Raw genomic sequence first — 18,468 nt, 5'->3', positions numbered from 1 at the left:
CTAGTGGTAAGAGGTTTGAGTAGTACACTATAGATCTGAGTTCGATTCCCAACTCATTATAAACAAAAAAAACTTTTATTTTCGAATAGACTAAAATTAAAGTTTGCCCTAACTTTTACTCTTCTAGTCTTTAATATAAGAGAGACTTAACTTTTTATATTCATTGACAATTCAATGTATCCGATCCATATTATAGTCTAAATTCATTAAATTATCGATGAATCTAAAAAAGGAAAATTTATCTTATATTTATGATTGGATGAAGTATTTAAAAAAAAAAAAGTTGACCTAAATTAGACGACGGCGGTAATAGCGGTCGGTCAAATATCACGTTGTTTCTTTTACTTTAATGACATTGACAACACAACAATCAATTTCCTCTCTCTTTCCTCTCTCTCTCTTCGATTCCACCACATTACAACATTGTTCTTCTCGAAACAAAAAAACTTCCCCTCTTTTTGGACCAAGAAAAGTCTTCTTAATTAATTAACAATGTTTTTTGTTTTATACTACTCCTTATTAATTACTTAATTAATTAATAATTAACTTAATCATCTTTTTACTTCTTTTATTAAAACCCTTATTTCTCTTTCCTCTTCTCTTCAATTTGAATTCATTCATTCATTCATTCGTTCACCTTCGCTTCAATCCCAACCGCATAATTTCAATTCCTTCTTTCTCAGGTAAATCAAATCAACTTCCTAATTTATCAATTCATCAACAATGCAATTTCGCTTTTTTTTTTTTTCTTTTTTTTTTTTTTTTTTCAATTTCGATTTTCTACCAAATTTAGCAGATCTGAATTTTTTCAATGAAGTATATTGAATTTTTGTTGCTTTTGATTTGGTTAATTCGTGCATTCAATTGTTGCAATTTCTGTGATTTTTTCTTCCCTTTATTGATCAAAATTGTATGCCCCCAAAATTTGAAATTTTTTATTTCATTTTGGGATTAAATTTAGCTAATTTATGCTACCCTTTAATTTATTTTTTCCCCTTATTTAATATATTTTTTTCTTTTAAATTTTTTACATATAGTTTCACTTTTCATGAACAATTTCTTAGCTAACAATTAATTATTAGTATTTGACTACATTATTGAAGATTTTTGGTTTAGTTGTTTGATTTATGTTTGCTAATGATGCAGGTTTATTTATTATAGTGTTGTTTTGAAGCTGATTCATTTGGTGCTTACAACAAAAGCTGCAAAATAATCTATATTCCAATTTCCACTTTGCTTTGTCTCAATTTGTGTGAAAGTTTGAGAGTTAACTTCTGTTGGACAGTGAACGCAAGTTTTTTTTGGTGTATGTGGTGTCTCTTTTGTGGTGCCACATCTTTTATCCATGGGGGAGTGGGTTGTTGGAGCTTTCATCAATCTTTTTGGTAGTATTGCTATAAACTTTGGGACCAACCTTCTTAAACTAGGACATAATGAGGTATGGCTTAAATTGTTATTCTCACCTTGAATTCGTTTGTGATGTACTTTGTTTTTTTGTTTTGTTTGGTCAAGTAGCCTAGTGGCTTTAAAGGTGAATAAGTGGAGTGTCTGGGGTTCGAACCCCGACTCCTGCATAAATAATGCAATGTCCCTACCAACTGAGTTAAGCTCACAAGGACGTCGTGATGTACTTTTATGTATTGTATATATGTATGTGTGTATACATTGTCTCTCGGTTTGGAGATCATATCATACCACAAGTCACACGATTTAAATATCTTTTATGTACATGTATGTATGTATACACGGTCTTTTGGTTTGGAGATCATATCACACTGTTTAAATATTTTGGGTCTATAGTACAAAACGACGGAGAAATAGAAGATGTAAACCATTGAATTCAAGTTGAGTGGTTGAAATGGTGGAACGCCTTAGGTGTTTTATGTGATACAAAAGTACTGCTCAAATTGAAGGGAAAGTTTTGTAGTACTACTGTAAGACTGGTAATGTTGTACGGGCGGAGTGTTGGGAGGTAAAAAACCAACACGAGATTAAACTATTGAATGCCGTTTTGAGTGTAAGACTAGACGAGATAGGATTAGGAATGGCAACATTAGAGACCTTTAAGGTAGGATTGGTTTGAGCATGTGGAGAGAAGACCTGTAGATTCTGTAATAAGGAGAGTAGATAAGATGAAGCGTAGTCAAATTGCTAGAGACAACGAAGACCTAGAAAAACAATAAGAGAAACCATTAAGAAAGACCTAGTTCATTACTGAGTTGGATAGAGTATGATATATGACAAAACATTATGATGTGGTTTGATCAATGTAGCCAATCCTACTTAGTGGGATAAGACTCGGTTGGTGTTGTTGTAATGTGTTCCTTCTCAGATTTCAGCTGACATGATAATTCTTAACTTAGTTAATTGGTTAATACATCATTTTTAACCTCATTTACATCTTTGTTACATCATTGCTTTGGATAGCAATGTTTTGAATAAGATAATGTATGCATATCTTTTGGATTAGGGGGGACTAAAAAGAACTTAAATGTGACATAGACTTTCAACATTATAAGGGTATGTTTAGATGGTAGAGTGGAGGGGAGAGGAGGACGAATCTTTCTTTTCTAACTTAAGGAAGTTATAGTGTTTCAAAAATAAATTGTGATTTAATTGTTATATGATCATCTATCATGTTAATATTTTCAATTTTTTAAAATGTCAATTATATATCAAACTATAGACTTAACCCTTCAAAACCCTCCCTCCAAAATCTTCCATCTAAACATACCCTAAAGTGAATCAGTGAAACATTTTGTTAAATTTAATTCCAGCTGATTTTTGTTCACGTCGTTTGACTTATTTGAATGCCATATCAATTTGCAATCTGAATAATTTCTGGCAATATTCACATAACTTTCTTTAAAGTTGCAATATCAAATTAGTCCGGAAACATCAATGAATAAGTTGTGTTATGCTTTTTGCAGAGAGAAAGATATTTACTTGGAAGTGATGGGGTACATGGAAAGATGACCCTGAAGCCTATTATATACTTTCCGAGTTGGAGAATCGGTATAATATAGTTGCATTTATATACGTTGGTTTTTGCACATTTCACCCAAGTGGCTGATTCATTGTTTTTGTTTCTGTTGTATAAATCTTGATATGCAGGTATCCTATTTTTCTTTTTTGGAAACTGTCTTAATTTCATTTCGTTTGGCTATGCTGCTCAGGTATGTTTCTATGATACTTTTTGGATTTTTTTTTTTCAAACCATATGTAATTTTATGATTTTATTGTTCCGTAGTTTTACATTATTGTAACGCCTTTCCTTCTGATTAACTATTCTTCTGTTTGCTCCGCAGTCACTTCTTGCAGCTCTGGGATCTGTTCAATTTGTATCTAACCTTGCATTTGCTTACTTTGTGTTGAACAAAATGGTGACAGTCAAGTATGCCAAATTTGAATTGAAATTACTGTTTCACTTTTTTCCTTTCCACCAAAACTGTTCTACCGATGTAAGTTCTTGTGTGTTAATAATTAATTGTCCTTTAAACAGGGTACTGGTTGCCACAGCTTTCATTGTTCTTGGAAATGTTTTTCTAGTTGCTTTTGGCAATCACCAATCACCTGGTATGCAACATATCAGCTACTTCAATTAAAGCATTGGTTCTATGTCTCGTGTGAAAACAATGTTCATTTCTTAATTAAGCTGAAAGCGAAATTAAGTTTCAGATAGTATTATCAATATCAAATGTTATATGCAATTGACTTAAATGAATAATTCAGCAAACTGCATCCTTAAGTGTATTGGACTTTTGTTTTCGAGACCAGTTCACATAGCATTTTAATTTTTAATGCTTTTGCTATAAATTTAAGGGTTAAATATGTTTTCAGTCCTACAAAATCACGAGTTTTTAAGTTTAGTCCCTCAAAAAATATATTCATTTTTAATCCCTATTTGCATTTTGTTGGGACTAATTTGATGGACTAAAAATATCCATTTTTTGTAAAAAGTTTCCAAAATAGGGACTATTCTTATAAACTGCAATATTATGGAGGACTAAAATTACCATTAAAATGTAATAGGAACTAAACTTGAAATAACATGATTTTATAAGGACTAAAAACATATTTAACCCAAAATATAATTTGATTTATCAGTTCATATGTTCATTATGGTCGTTAAATGTCAAGATTAATTTTTGCTGAACATATGAATAAATCATAATATCATAAAGAAAAAACGTTCATTTCAATAGTGCAAACTAATTTTTGTGATGGGCTGTTTGCGTTTCAGTTTATACTCCGGAGCAGTTGACAGAGAAATATACCAATGCAGCATTCCTTCTGTACCTTCTAGCTTTGATTGTAATTGTTATCTTGCATCACTCCATTTACAAGTAATGCCTAGGATTTAATTATTTGTTGATAGTTCAATTTAAACAAATTTTTTTCTTTATGATTAACATGTAAAATGTGCAGGCGGGGTGAATTTATGCTTGCTGTATCAGGACATGACCTCAAACCCTTTTGGAGTATGCTATTGCCATTTTCATATGCTGTAGTTTCAGGGGCTATAGGTTCATGTTCAGTTTTGTTCGCCAAATCGCTGTAAGTCTGCTACTCTGACATGCTATCATGCTTCATTCATGACACAATAACCATGCACTTTATTCCTAATAATGTCAACTTTATTTTGGCAGGTCTAACCTCTTACGGCTGGCTATGTCCAATGGTTATCAGTTGCACAGCTGGTTCACGTATTCCATGCTTCTTTTTTTTCTCAGTACTGCTGGATTTTGGGTAAGGCTTCTTTTTGGGTTAAAAAATAACTTAGGGCCTTTATCTCAATGTTTGCAATGTTTTGATCATATAAACTATACCGATTGTGCAGATGACTAGGTTGAATGAAGGACTGTCCTTGTTCGATGCAATTCTTATTGTTCCGATGTTTCAGATAACATGGACTTTCTTCTCAATCTGTACAGGATTTATATATTTTCAGGAATATCAGGTAATTTCACGTTTAGTTATGCATACACGTATCTAGTTTTTCCCTTGGCACGGACACTCTAAGAAGTTAAAATCAAACTATTGTACATCAATTTTAGAAACACTGTGGATTTAACACACAAAACACATCAGGAGCACTGTTCCATTTCATGGTTTTTTTTTTTTTTTTTTTTTTTTTTTATTTCAGTTTCTTAGTATACTCTGTAACTGAAATTATCCGTCTGCTTGAGTGATTTAGTACCAATTCAATTAGTTTTCCAATCCATATATTTGGCACCTATTACTTATTTTGCTTGTATTTTTAATTTAAATTTTTGTTTGGTGAACATTAATATCATTACTTCGATGAGTGCTGAATGTTTTTTGATAATGAATTTAGGTGTCATTTAAACCTTATCTTCCTGAAAGCAGGTATTTGACACGTTAAGGACAACAATGTTTATACTTGGAATGATGTGTGTGTTCATTGGCATTTCTTTGCTGGCACCTGATGAATCAAAAGGTAATATAAATTCATAATTGTTTTATGGTTTTACTATAAACCGAAGTTATCAGAGGGTAGTATGTAACTTTTTTTAAATGTTTCAGTTTCCGAAACTAAAGACAGTTCTTTGGACTCCGCCGTGTCTCCTGCCATTTCAACAGAAATGAAAAGGTACAATAAGAAATCTTTGCACGAATTACCAAATGTGAATTTTTTTTTCTTCATATTTATGAGACATCCCTGAAAGCATGCTAAATTTATAAACTACAATAATATAAGCATAAAAATCTATTTTAAGAAGCTTCTAGTGTATTCTTCTATTCTGCTTTGATCTTCGAAAGCAGAAAAAGGTGCTTCAATTGCATAACAGAATTTGAACAAATTGTCATTGTTCTGCAACTGCAATATGTTATTTAGTACTAAATATAGTGTGAAATAATGGCTATAGCGGTACTATAGCACTATTGCGATTTTCTGCGATCCTCAATTGACAATACTGTTTTGTTAACATAACTTGATTTATTCCTGATGCTTATACACGTGCTTATTATTATGGGCGACTTTCACCAATGACGATACTGTTTTATCTGTTATAGGCTAGTAGCATCTTCCGAAGAAGCACACAACAAAGACCCCAGATCTTTTGTCAAAGGAGTCCTGATAAAGATTACAGATATTCTGGTCAAGGCAAAGGTATATTATGATTGGTCGAATTAACTTTGTTGTCAGATGCTATCTGTTTCGATAAGTAACAATCCGAGTTTCTATCTATTTGCAGACTTCTTGTGCATTAACACTTGGTTTCGGGGAGGATACGATAAATGCATCTTCAGTTCTTGTGATGCCAATGATGTCATCGAGAATGAATGGCTTCAGAGGTAATGCACTCGAACGAGCAAGGATTTTGTCGATGAGGAATTCTGGTTGGAGCAAGATACCTTTGGATGAAGATGCCACAAAATTGCTTGACAGTAGTACAATTGTTCCTCCTAGCCCTTGATAGTGTTTGATATCCATAGGATTTCCCAATTTTTTATTTCTTTGATTTCTTTTTTTTTCCAATTTTTTTAATGATTGGAGTAGATGAGATATAAACCATTGATTCATAATTAATTCAATTATTTGCCCCATTGAGCATTCATGTAATCTTCCCCCTAAGAAAAAAAAAACAGATCAAAAAATTCTATATTGTATATACTTGTAAATTTTTGCTTGGACAAATTGAAAAGAAAAAGAAGCTTTGTCTTGTCTTATTCTTCTGCTTTTATTTAATTTAATCCACTAATGTCTCTGGAATCCTCAAATTTCATAATGTTTATGACTTCATATATTGCATTTTTCATTTCTTTCAGACTCGGTACATGTAAAATATTAGTATATGACATCTAATTAATAGTTCAGTGCACCCAACAGAATGATCTTATAATTAAAATTTAAAAATTCATGAAGTCTTCTGTGAACCATCTAAAATGTTGATCCACTTTATTGATATAAAATTTCAATTTGATGTTTTATTAGATGACAATCATCTTAATTGTATTTTAAAATAGTTATGATCATCTCCCCGTGAGCTTAGTTCGGTTGGTAGGGGTATCACACTATATGTGTAGGAGTCGGGATTTGAATCCCAGACACTACACTTATTCATCTTTAAGGTGAATTTTTAGCCATTAGATAACTTGAAAAAAAAATTAAAGACAAATCAACGTAGCTAATCCATACATGATATATATTCAAAAAGAAAATGTTAGCATTTTTAAATGTTTTGGCATAACGTTCTCTCAAGCGAAAGCTTCAAATCATCATTTTCATTTATACATAAGTCAACTCAATATAAGACAAGAATTAAACTTTTTTTTTTGTCAAGTAGTCTAGTGACTTGAATTTTACTTTTTAAAGTGAAATAATGGGATTGCCGAGGTTCGAATCCCGATCCCTACATTTTACTTGCAATGTCCCAACCAACTGAACTATACTTACGGGGACGAATCAAACTTTATTTTAGAAGTTGTTTCATTGATTTTATGTATTAAAGAAGTCATTTAATGTTGAAAGAACTTTTTTGAACATCAAATATAAAGTTAAACCATAAATAACTTATCTAAAAGTAAATAAAGTTAAACCATAAATCACTTATGTAAAAGTAAATAAAAGAAGGGAAGAGAAAAATGACTTGATATGATTTATCCTGGCTCACCACCAACTTGGTAGGCTAAGTCAGTCGACATTTTGTTGAGTGTTTTTGCCTTTTACGAATGACTTAATCCTATTTCGGACTTCACTGTTTTGAAAGTTTTCAAGATAATATTAGTTCTGCTTCAAAAAAAAGATAATATTAGTTCAATTTGCCATCACCAACATAATAATTTTGACATTTTGTTAATTGAGTTATTCCTAGATAATATTTTTAACTTATTATGTACTTTTAATCTAAAGTTGTATACTCTATCTATGAAGTCCCCGATACTCTAAAACTGTCTAAGTATTGTGTCAGATATCATATCTAACACCGATATGTTTCTGATACTTCCGTTACTGATCAGATAAATATACAGTGATTAAATTTTACTTTTTAATAAAAAAATTCCATACACATTCTCAATACTTCCTAATACTTATCGGAGAAGTATCCAATGATTAAATTTTGTTTTTGTAATAAAAACATACTAGACACATTCCCGATACATTGTTTCATGATGATAAGAATTGAGAAGAGGAGACTGAAATAATTAATAATTAATGTTAACTATTAAATAGTGAATATTAAACTATGATGTAGTTTTTAAATAGTACTAAATACTAATGATGTTTTTTTGAGATAATAATATAAAGAGTTGCAGATTCTATACGGTCGGAGAGATATGACTGCACAATAGTCAATTAATTTATATCTAAACCGTTTGATTAGATCAAACGTTCTAGGGTCGGATACCAAATTTTTTTTTTTTAAAAAAAAAACGTTCTAGATTTTTATCTTGAATTTTAAATTTTAAAATGTTTTGATTTTAAAATCTGGACCGTGTGATAAGAATCTGACGGTTCAGGTGTTCTGTCTGGGCACAATCCAATTCCTTCTTGATCCTATGCAACATTGCAACCTTTGTAAAACAAAAACAAAACACGAAATCACATTGCCTTATAAATTGAGGTTGTACTTGTTCGTTCCTTTTCCCGCATGATTAGAAATTCAATTTCAATTTCACTTCAAACTTGATGAAATTGAAGACTCAAATCATATGAAGAAGAGTACACTCTCTATTTTCCAAAACCCTAAACAAGAACACACTTTTTCTGCCAATTGAATAAGATCAACAACAACATGGTTCATTCTAACCCAATTAACGATGACCCATCAATCATTCAATCGTTCTCAACCGATGCACCTAATGGTAATGTAATCATAATCTTTTCTTTATGTTCTTTAATTGAATTCTGTTGTTGAATTTGGGTGTTGTTGAATCATGATTTAATATATTTTAATTGGGTTTTTCAAATTCTGTTTGATTTAGTATAATTCAAATGAAATATGTTATTAAGGGTCTGTTTGGATTGGTTTATTTTTGAATTTTTGCAAAACAACTTATGCAAATAGATAAGTATTATTCTAAGCTTGTTAAGGTAGTTTATGAAAAAACAGCTTATAAAGATACAATTTTTGTTAGTGAGAACTTATGAATTAACAGAAAAACTTATATACTCGTATAAACTAATCCAAATGGGCGTTTAATAGGAAAACCTTTTTTGGAATTTTGAGGCATGTTTAATTTCCAATTTTTCTGTTTTTATTTTCACTTTAACTAATAAACATGATAGTATAGATTCAATGCTTCATGTTTGCACTGTCTTAGTTGAGCTTATCTACTGGTATAAACACTTGTGAGACGATTTGAGAGAGTTTATGGAAACAACTTATGACATGTTGATAAGTTGTGTACACGTGCGGTGGATGCAGCTGCAATCGCAGTCACAAACCTTTATTTAAAACCTTGCTATCAAGTCTTCAAGAAGCTTGTTTTTGGAACTTTTAAAATACCAACCAAATTGATCTTGTTTATCTATTTGTTATTTTAGATGTAGAGAATGATGTGAAGTTGAGTTCTAAGGACCAGAGAGATGCTCTTCCAGGTGAGCCGATGTGTATTATATGTGGCCGCTATGGTGAGTATATATGTGATGAAACTGATGATGATGTTTGCAGTTTGGAATGTAAACAATCGGTACTATGTCGAATTTCCAAATCCTCATCTCATGTTGGTGGTCTTCCGCCACCTAAAAAACTACCTGCAGCTGATGAGTGCTTTTATGTTAGCGATACTAATAACAAATTAGGAATGGCGTCTTTAGGAGGTGATCAGATTCAGGCTGAATTGCTTCGAAAGAAACTTGACATTCATGTGAAGGGTGTTGTTTCGGCACCGGTTATGTCGTTCACTTCATGTAACCTCCCCGACAAACTCCTCCACAACATAGAAGCAGCTGGATATGAGATGCCTACGCCTGTCCAAATGCAAGCAATCCCTGCTGCTTCGATGGGGAAGAACATGATTGTTTTGGCCGATACAGGATCCGGAAAGTCAGCTTCGTTTCTTATTCCAATAATTTCTCGTTGTGTAAGTCATCGTTTGACTTATGTTTCAGATAAGAAAAAGCCTTTAGCTATGGTGTTAACACCTACGAGAGAGCTCAGTATACAGGTTGAAGAGCACGCAAAATTGCTTGGAAAAGGGTTGCCGTTTAAAACCGCACTTGTGGTTGGCGGCGATGCAATGGCTAGGCAACTCTACCGCATTCAGCAAGGAGTCGAATTGATTGTTGGAACACCAGGAAGGCTCGTTGATCTTTTAACGAAGCACGAGATTGACTTAGATGACATAACAACTTTTGTTGTCGATGAGGTGGACTGCATGCTGCAAAGGGGTTTTCGAGATCAGGTCTTACAGATATGCACGGCTTTGTCACAACCTCAGGTCTTAATGTTTTCGGCAACAATGTCCGATGATTTAGAGAAAATGGCGAACTCTCTGGCAAAGGATACAGTGGTGATAACCGTTGGTGAACCTAACAGACCAAATAAAGCCGTGAAGCAGCTAGCTATTTGGGTCGAATCGAAACAAAAGAAGCAGAAACTGTTTGACATTTTAACAAGCCAGAAACATTTTAAGCCACCTATTGTAATATACGTCGGCTCGAGACTTGGGGCAGATCTCCTGGCAAATGCAATTACAGTTTCAACAGGAATTAAATCTGTGTCAATTCACGGCGAGAAGTCTATGACAGTAAGGAGAGAAATAATGCAGTCATTTATGGTCGGAGAGTTCCCCGTGATTGTGGCTACCGGAGTTTTGGGTAGAGGGGTTGATCTATTAGGCGTAAGACAAGTGATTGTATTCGACATGCCGAATTCCATTAAGGAATATGTACATCAAATAGGAAGGGCTTCTAGAATGGGAGAGGAAGGTCAAGCCATAGTTTTTGTGAACGACGAGAATAGGAATGTTTTCGCAGAGTTAGTTGATGTACTAAAGTCGGGTGCAGCGGCTATACCTCGGGAGCTTATGAATTCACAGTATACCACAAGATTTTTCTCTGGTGGCAAAGGTTCAAAGAAGAGAAAGCACAAATGATGAATTTCTGTTACTTGCTGACTTCTAGACTAATTATTTTTTTCTTTTGCCAACATAGAAAATGACACTAGAAAATGCATGTATATGATGACACTTTTGAAAGATGAAAGATTTCTTCATATTTAAGCCTCTAATCAATTACATACATATAGGTTGAGATTGAAGAGAAGTGCTAGATTCTATTGTCTCTGTGCTGTTCAAAACTTGGCATGGTGAGAATGAACTTTAAAAATTAACAGTTTTTTTAAAAATGCCGTACCCGTACTCGGTACCATACCTGCACCTAGGCAACGTAGCAATCTATTGAATTTGTAATCCATTCATATAGTAAACAGGGCGTCTCAGACTTTCTAGCCAACAACCATTGTCAGGTCATGCTTTTGATCGAATCCACCACCATAAATACGATCATTTATAGCTTTCCAAATTGTCTACAAAACCGAATGTCAAACTAACAAAAAGCCTTTAACCCCTTTTCGGTTTGTAAGGTAAGAACATAAGCTCTGCAGCAACACAACAAGATCGCCCGAAAAGACCAATGATATCCTAGACCACATAAAAATTTCATACCAAATCGAGCTAGCAAACGATCATTTCCGGAGCTTTCGAACACCACATTTCATACCAAATCGAGCTAGAAAACGATCATTTCCGGAGCTTTCGAACACCACACACATTGCAGCTCTCTCCCTCGATCAAAAACTCCTCTAATCGTCAATTTTCTCCTTACGGAAGCCGACATCAAAGTAATTTTCAAGAAAAAACTTTCACTGTGATAGTATCTTTTATTAGTCACTTTAGTATAAAATATTATTAATAGAAGATACACTGCAATATATTTCATTATATTGCAATAATATACAAGAACTATTTTTTTTTTGGTCAAATAACCTATTCATCAGAATTTTTACCTTTTTGACTTGAGGTTGAGAATAGGATTGGATGGAAAACGGGATCAAGCTTAATTACTATAAGGTGAAACTTAAAGACAATGGAAACTTGTTTATTAGCGTTGGCATTTAAATATCAAATAAAGCAATGAAAATGAAAAAAAATATTTTCACTTTAGATGATATACCCATGGATGCTCACATCTGGTGTAGTGTACCATCACTTAAAAACTTTATCTTTATTACTAAATTTAATTAATAAATATGTAGACTTTTTGGGGCTTTGCCCCTCTTTTGTACCAAAAAAAATAAAATACGTAGACTTTTTATTTTAATAAATACGTAAATTTATTGTCCCCGTGAGCATAGCTCAATTGGTAGGAACATCACATAATAAATACGTTCAAACTACATACACACTTAGACTTGTTTATTAGTTGTTTTTGGAAAATTTAATTTTCAAAATTAGTCTCATAATTTACATATTTTTCCTTTCACCAAAAGAATCTAAAGGAAAAGGACTTTGTTATGTTATGTTTACATCAAAAGGTTAATAAAATATACACAAATGTAACAAAACAAAAAAACTGAATAAAATTTCTTTAAAAAAAACAAAAACAGAATAAAATATATTACAAGTAAAACAAAAAATAGTATACTCATCAAGAAAAACAAAACAGTGGCTGAAATTAAAGAATCAATATTTCATTTTCTTTGTGTTCCGTGTATGTTCATATTTATTATTGATAACAATTTAAATTACATGATGAGATTATCTCAATTGGTAGAGATAGTGCACTAATTGTGCAGGAGTCTGAGTTCAAATCCGGGACAATCCCGTTATTCACTTTTAAGGTGAATTTTCTAGTCACTAGACTACTTGACAAAAAAATTTTTTTACATGTTTTTGATTCATACATTTTACTTTTTGTTACGATAATATTAGTACGAAGTTTCCACCGTAGTTAGTATCTTTGTCGGGGAACATGTAGGGCATACAAGGTGAGTTCCTCCCTCCTAACCGAATTTTTTCCATAGGCATAAGTCATAAATCGAACTTCTAACCACATGCTTAAAGGACCAAAACCGTTACCATTTGCAGTGATTCACTAATGGCATTTTACTCATTTTTAACAATAGTCGTTTTTTTTCACCACCAGTTTAATCTGGTTCGAGTGTCAGTTCTAACATCAAGTGGTTTCAGCCATCTTCTAATCGCAATTAAGGAAGATTGAACTGTGATCCTCCAACCAAATTCAGCACCAATGACAAGCGAATGAATCAAGTAACATTGATAACAATAGCTGTTATTTATTATAACAAAAGTATTCTAGATTTTTATTTTTATATTATTTGTTCGTAATATGTGTGAGCAACAACTACAACTAATAACGTGTTTTCTTCAATCCATCGACCTTCGCCAAACCTTTCCCAAAAAAACACGAAAATTGAAAACTTCTTTTTTTATTTCTTTATTTAATTAAATTCATTTTCAACACACTTTACTCATTCCTCCTTCTTCATCACCACTCATTCATTCAATCGCAACACAATCGCAGGTTTTTTTCTTTCTTCATTCTTTTTAATTATAATTTAATATTATCAATTAAATTATAAATTCTTATGTTGTTCTTTATTCTTTATAATTTCATTTTGCATATTATCAGCCTTTTCTTTTTTAATTTTTCATTTTCAAAAAATAAATAAATCAGAATCTACGATCTGACTGTGTATTCAAAAATCGCATTATATTAATTTAATTTATCAATTTATGATCAATTTCTAACATTGATTTGGTATTTGTCAAGAATTTGTTTTGTTAATTTCAATTTTATTTTTAACATTAATTTTGTGTTAAGTTTATATTGAATTTGAAGGGTTTTGGTGTGATTTTACTCTTGTAGGGGTTTTGAATTTTGATCATGGTTATGTTTATAATCTATGATTTTCTAATCCCTAATTTTTGTTTTCTCAATTGGTGCATTGTGTTTTTGTTTTGATTAGAATTTCAGGATCAATTGTTAGGAAAATTGGAGAGTGTGAACCTATATTTTGTATCGAGGGTTTCGTTCATATGCATTGACGGTGTAAAGATTTTTTTTTAGATTGACAGTCGATTATAATCGTTCGATGTTTAAAAAAGTTTGACTTTTTTCATATATATCTAGCTTAAAAGTCTTACAAATGATGGTTTGTGATTGGTTGACACTGTAAAATGGTTTACACTTAGTGCATCGAAATTATTCTCTTGTATTAATTCTAAGTTCTTATGATTGTTGTAGGTTTAGTGGCTGTGAATTTTTTGTTTAGGTCGGAGGCTCAAGGAGTTTTTGTTTCGGATATGATGAATGGATCACAGCCTCAAAGTTGGGGTGAAAGTTCTAGTTCAACTTCGCTTAGTAGTCAGAATGATGTTGAGGATGATCAGATGATTGCTCTTGTGTTATCGGAAGAGTACGCCAAATTAGATGGAGCAGTCGGCCGGCGTCTTTCGAATTTGGAACCTGTTCCTGTAAGAATCCCTCGTTTTTACTTTTTATGTGATTTCATTTGAACTATTAAGTTTTTGAAAGAGTTCGTTAGTGGTACGGTGTCAATCGTAAGTCTAGACTTTGATCCTTGCTTCATTATTCTAAATGAAAGTTAAATTTTGCAACAAAATTGGGTGGATGTATCAACACTTTAGCACGAGTGTTCTTGCATGAGAAAGCGTATTAATTACTAGTTGTAATTAATTTGAAAGAGCATACTGGTGTTAGAGTTTGTTGTTATTTCCTTTCTTTCTTTGCCTGTGATTTTGAAATTTTTCTCTTAATTTTGTTTTACTTTTTTACCTTTTATGGTATTACAAGTTTTGCTTAATTGACATAATCATCACATAGAGAAGTAGACTTTCTTTTAGTTAACGATCACACATCCCATTTTCTGATTTCTTCTTAAAATCACAGCATGTACCCCGCATAAATTCATTCTTCCCAACCATGAATGATGCCAGTATGGATCATCAGCGTCTGCTACAGAGGTATGTAGTTCTGTTATGTAAAATCTACTATTTCTTGTTAGGAACATTCTTAACCTTGAATTTACCTATGCCCTTTTGGTAGAAATGCAAATATTAATAGCAATGAGCATTGGAAGAAACGACACTTTTATATTATGTAAAATTGAACACAACTGGTTGAGTAAATTTTATTTTTTCAGTTTTCCTTTAGTTTAAAATAAGTAGCAACAGCATTGTAACTTGGTTAGAAGTAGCAATTATAGCATATTAGGGATTCTAGAGGCTCCTAAATTTTTAAAATAATGAGGTTAAGCTCAACTTGTAAAATGTCATAATATCTACTCTTGCTGTGGATTTACTCTTTGTTAGAATATTAAACCATTCTCTCTTCACTCTTTTAGGTTGAATGTTTACGGTCTTTGTGAAGTTAGAGTATCTGGAGATGGAAATTGTCAGGTGTGACTTCATTGCAATTGTGTACAAGGCTTGAGCATTATCCTGATATGATTTTTTCTTGTTTTGTTTTGTTTTTGATAAAATTATCCTAATATGATTTTAGTTTTTGCTGATAATTCTACATCTATTGCAGTTCCGTGCACTTTCAGATCAGCTCTACAGGTCACCTGAACACCACAAGCATGTTCGCAAAGATATTGTAAAACAGGTAAGTTGTTTTTGTCTTGGTCATGCGGAAAGGATAGTGCCTGTGAAATATGTTAGGCTATGACGAGACCTGATTTTATTGGCTTGCGATTATTTATCCCGTGCTAATTTAAATTTATTAATTAAGTAATTTATATATGAATGACAATGAGTTCTGAATCAGTGAGTGCATGTTCAAAAGAGAAAAGGGGCGATAAAAAAGAGTGTCTGTTCTTTTATAGTACCTAAAATTAGTTGACAATTGTCGATTAAGGATGTATGTACATGTAGTTAAATAGTAGTCGAAGACCAAAACATCGCCCAAGAGAAGAAAATTGAAAGATGCAAGAAACGTAGTCAAATACTGTAATATTCAGGGAAGAAAAATATGGTTTTTAAAGCATGTGTAGGAAGTGGTAGAAACCCAATATACAAGAGAGTAGATCAATTTTAAATTTATTTACACTGTTAAATATTTAAAATAGATAATTTGAGATGCTTATTTGAACAATGTTTCTCTTTGCCAGCTGAAAGATCACCGTTCCTTATATGAATCCTATGTACCAATGAAGTACAAACGATATTACAAGAAAATGGCTAAGTATGTATTTTCAAATAGACCATCGCTTAAACCATCATATATTAAATGAGCCATCACATTTTTCGATACTTTTAGTAGCATTTTCTTCGAGTATTCACTTTCTTTCTTCTACCTTGTGTAGATCTGGAGAATGGGGGGACCATGTTACCTTACAGGCAGCTTCTGATAAGGTTCGTAATGCTGTTTTGAATCAGGTTTTTGTAGGAAGCTACTAACTGTTAACTAGTTAGATTTTCCTTTTTAAAATATGATAAGAAAGTTCAATTTGATTTTTTTTACCAAACTATCTTACTAATAGAAAATGATTATTTTGGTTAGTGACGTATTAAATTTTGTAGTAAGTTTATGAGGTTTTACTCTATCTTGGAAGAGCATATGTTTCAAGCACTTACTATTGTCTGTACTCTGTAGCAGATGTACATGGCTGATTTTAGAAATTTCCCTCTGGGAATTTTGCTGGATGAAAAATACTCAAGTTTTAGAGGTTGAGATGGAAAACTTAGCTCAAAGTTTATTTTATTATTTAGAGCTAGTTGAATAAGTTTTGTGTCTGGTAACCCTTGTCTGATACCTTCTGAAGTTGGACATTTGTCTAATTTTTATTGAAACAGTCAATGTTAGTATGTTAATATTTGTTGGAGGTGGGAATCGAGCCCGAGAGCACCCTTATCACTCCACTCCTTGACTCTCCCACACCTCAGCCACTAAGCCAACCTTATATCCCCTGACATTGGTCTAATTGGGTTAGCGATATAGAAAAAGGGGCAAAGCTGACTGCTTATTTCATTTGTCGTGTCGTGATGAATTTTTAAAAATGAAATTGTTTCAAGTCATTGGTGTTCTTGCTGTGGTTCTATTCTATCAGTAGTGAAGTTTGCGTTCTCAAATTTATTGACTCATACATCAAATTCTCTAGACAAACTTGAGATTTTTTTTCCGTTTACTATAATGTGATTGTTGTTGTATTACTATAATGAGATTTTTTTTTTTTTTTTTTTAATTTAGTTTGCAGCTAAGATATGCCTTCTAACATCGTTCAGAGATACTTGTTTCATCGAAATTATGCCACTGTACCAAGCACCACAGCGTGGTAAGACCTCTACATTGTTATTATCCTTTCATAACTTCATTCCATAGGAATAGTCTGATTATATAAGTTCTTAAGTTGACTACTCTGTCTTTTAGTAAATTTGTAGTGAGTAAAAGTCATTTCAGTCTCAAATACGCTATTACTACAATCCTTGAATGTATCAAAATTTTGAAAACATCTGTGTCTTTTGTTAGTAATTTTATAAATCAAATTGACTAATGGAAGACACATTAGAGAACAAAACTAACTAACAAAAGACACATTCAAGGACCAAATTGACTAACGAAAGACATATTTAGGTACATTTTTGTAGTTTTGATACACAATGATTATCGTGACAGCACCACACGCATTTAAGAACCAAAAATGACATTCATTTGTAGTGCTGTTATAGTATTCTCTTATTCTTGTTTCCTCCTAATGATGCAGAAGTGTGGTTGAGTTTCTGGTCCGAGGTTCATTACAATTCACTTTACGAAAATCGAGGTTTGTTCATCCTCCATTAGAATTGACCTTGAATTAGTTTTGGAGTATTGACCATAAGTCTATTATTAGTACTGATTTATTATCTTGTGTTTGTTTTAGCTGCACCAATCCAACATAAACCAAGGAGGAAACATTGGTTATTCTAGAAGATGTAGATTTAAGCATCAAAGTTATAAGATACAGTGCATGGTGCATATGATATCTAAAATATTAATATTCCATTATGAATACAGAACATATACATTATTCAATGAAGGTAAAGTGCTAAAATTGAAATTTGAAAAGTATATTTTCCAAAGTATCAAAGATGAAGTAGGTTGTGGATATAGGAGCCAAGGTTGAGTGGGAGAAATAATTTGTTTGACATTTTTTCCCCTTTACTATTATTTATAGTATACTTATGATATTATTATTTTATTTTTTAGTTTTGTTTCAATCATGCCTGTCTTATATTGAGAAGAGCAACTCGGTATTATTTGTATATAATTTTTTATTTTTTTTTAACTTTGTGAAGCAAATTTGTATTGATTATTCCCCCCTAGCATGCATTTATTAATTTACTAGATTTTTCAAGTATCAAAGATTAGCCTATTTTGAGAAATGATGATAGTTATGCTCGTGACTGATTATGGGTTATGGGTTATATGGATCCGAGTTGTGTGCTCGTGACTTGATTGCGTGCGCCGTGCGG

General features: G+C 32.3%; 3 protein-coding genes across 6 annotated transcripts; all 3 read left to right on the top strand.

Moving 5' to 3' along the window:
• The first annotated feature begins 351 nt into the window (after positions 1–351).
• LOC123884545 (probable magnesium transporter NIPA8) lies at positions 352–6,696 on the top strand. 2 transcript variants are annotated; one of them, XM_045933660.1, is made up of 14 exons: positions 352–683; positions 1,147–1,438; positions 2,931–3,015; positions 3,115–3,176; positions 3,309–3,394; positions 3,503–3,576; positions 4,244–4,346; positions 4,429–4,557; positions 4,650–4,749; positions 4,841–4,960; positions 5,371–5,461; positions 5,548–5,614; positions 6,040–6,136; positions 6,222–6,696. In XM_045933660.1, the coding sequence occupies exons 2-14, from the start codon at positions 1,346–1,348 to the stop codon at positions 6,441–6,443; spliced, it is 1,329 nt and encodes a 442-aa protein (XP_045789616.1). In that variant the 5' UTR covers positions 352–683; positions 1,147–1,345; the 3' UTR covers positions 6,444–6,696. The 2 variants fall into 2 exon arrangements, with proteins under 2 accessions (XP_045789616.1, XP_045789615.1); XM_045933659.1 differs by having other exon boundaries at positions 536–683; positions 3,309–3,576.
• A 1,802-nt stretch (positions 6,697–8,498) lies between these two features.
• LOC123885776 (DEAD-box ATP-dependent RNA helicase 41) lies at positions 8,499–11,186 on the top strand. Of its 2 annotated transcripts, none has more exons than XM_045935094.1 (2): positions 8,499–8,832; positions 9,515–11,186. In XM_045935094.1, the coding sequence occupies exons 1-2, from the start codon at positions 8,763–8,765 to the stop codon at positions 11,065–11,067; spliced, it is 1,623 nt and encodes a 540-aa protein (XP_045791050.1). In that variant the 5' UTR covers positions 8,499–8,762; the 3' UTR covers positions 11,068–11,186. The 2 variants fall into 2 exon arrangements, with proteins under 2 accessions (XP_045791050.1, XP_045791052.1); XM_045935096.1 differs by lacking the exon at positions 8,499–8,832 and having other exon boundaries at positions 9,524–9,568; positions 9,642–11,186.
• A 2,142-nt stretch (positions 11,187–13,328) lies between these two features.
• Positions 13,329–18,194, top strand: LOC123885402 (OVARIAN TUMOR DOMAIN-containing deubiquitinating enzyme 12). 2 transcript variants are annotated; one of them, XR_006801150.1, is made up of 10 exons: positions 13,329–13,516; positions 14,240–14,469; positions 14,906–14,979; positions 15,360–15,414; positions 15,548–15,622; positions 16,128–16,201; positions 16,323–16,371; positions 16,616–16,685; positions 17,207–17,291; positions 17,721–17,777. XR_006801150.1 is itself a non-coding variant. In XM_045934677.1 (10 exons), the coding sequence occupies exons 2-10, from the start codon at positions 14,299–14,301 to the stop codon at positions 17,921–17,923; spliced, it is 687 nt and encodes a 228-aa protein (XP_045790633.1). In that variant the 5' UTR covers positions 13,331–13,516; positions 14,240–14,298; the 3' UTR covers positions 17,924–18,194. The 2 variants fall into 2 exon arrangements, 1 of the variants encoding a protein (XP_045790633.1); XM_045934677.1 differs by lacking the exon at positions 16,616–16,685 and adding an exon at positions 17,877–18,194 and having other exon boundaries at positions 13,331–13,516.
• Positions 18,195–18,468: the final 274 nt, after the last annotated feature.

The sequence above is a fragment of the Trifolium pratense genome, linkage group LG5 (assembly GCF_020283565.1).
Source record: "Trifolium pratense cultivar HEN17-A07 linkage group LG5, ARS_RC_1.1, whole genome shotgun sequence".
Taxonomy (NCBI): domain Eukaryota; kingdom Viridiplantae; phylum Streptophyta; class Magnoliopsida; order Fabales; family Fabaceae; genus Trifolium; species Trifolium pratense.
This window is presented reverse-complemented; position numbering and strand designations above follow the sequence as displayed.

Coding starts and splice junctions, on each gene's coding strand:
- LOC123885776 (XM_045935094.1), top strand. CDS start 8,763: ATGGTTCATTCTAACCCAATTAACGATGACCCATCAATCATTCAATCG. Junction 8,833..9,514: donor CTCAACCGATGCACCTAATG/GTAATGTAATCA, acceptor TTGTTATTTTAG/ATGTAGAGAATGATGTGAAG.
- LOC123885402 (XM_045934677.1), top strand. CDS start 14,299: ATGATGAATGGATCACAGCCTCAAAGTTGGGGTGAAAGTTCTAGTTCA. Junction 14,980..15,359: donor CATCAGCGTCTGCTACAGAG/GTATGTAGTTCT, acceptor TCACTCTTTTAG/GTTGAATGTTTACGGTCTTT. Junction 15,623..16,127: donor GCAAAGATATTGTAAAACAG/GTAAGTTGTTTT, acceptor TCTCTTTGCCAG/CTGAAAGATCACCGTTCCTT.
- LOC123884545 (XM_045933659.1), top strand. CDS start 1,346: ATGGGGGAGTGGGTTGTTGGAGCTTTCATCAATCTTTTTGGTAGTATT. Junction 1,439..2,930: donor TTAAACTAGGACATAATGAG/GTATGGCTTAAA, acceptor TGCTTTTTGCAG/AGAGAAAGATATTTACTTGG. Junction 4,961..5,370: donor TATATTTTCAGGAATATCAG/GTAATTTCACGT, acceptor TCCTGAAAGCAG/GTATTTGACACGTTAAGGAC.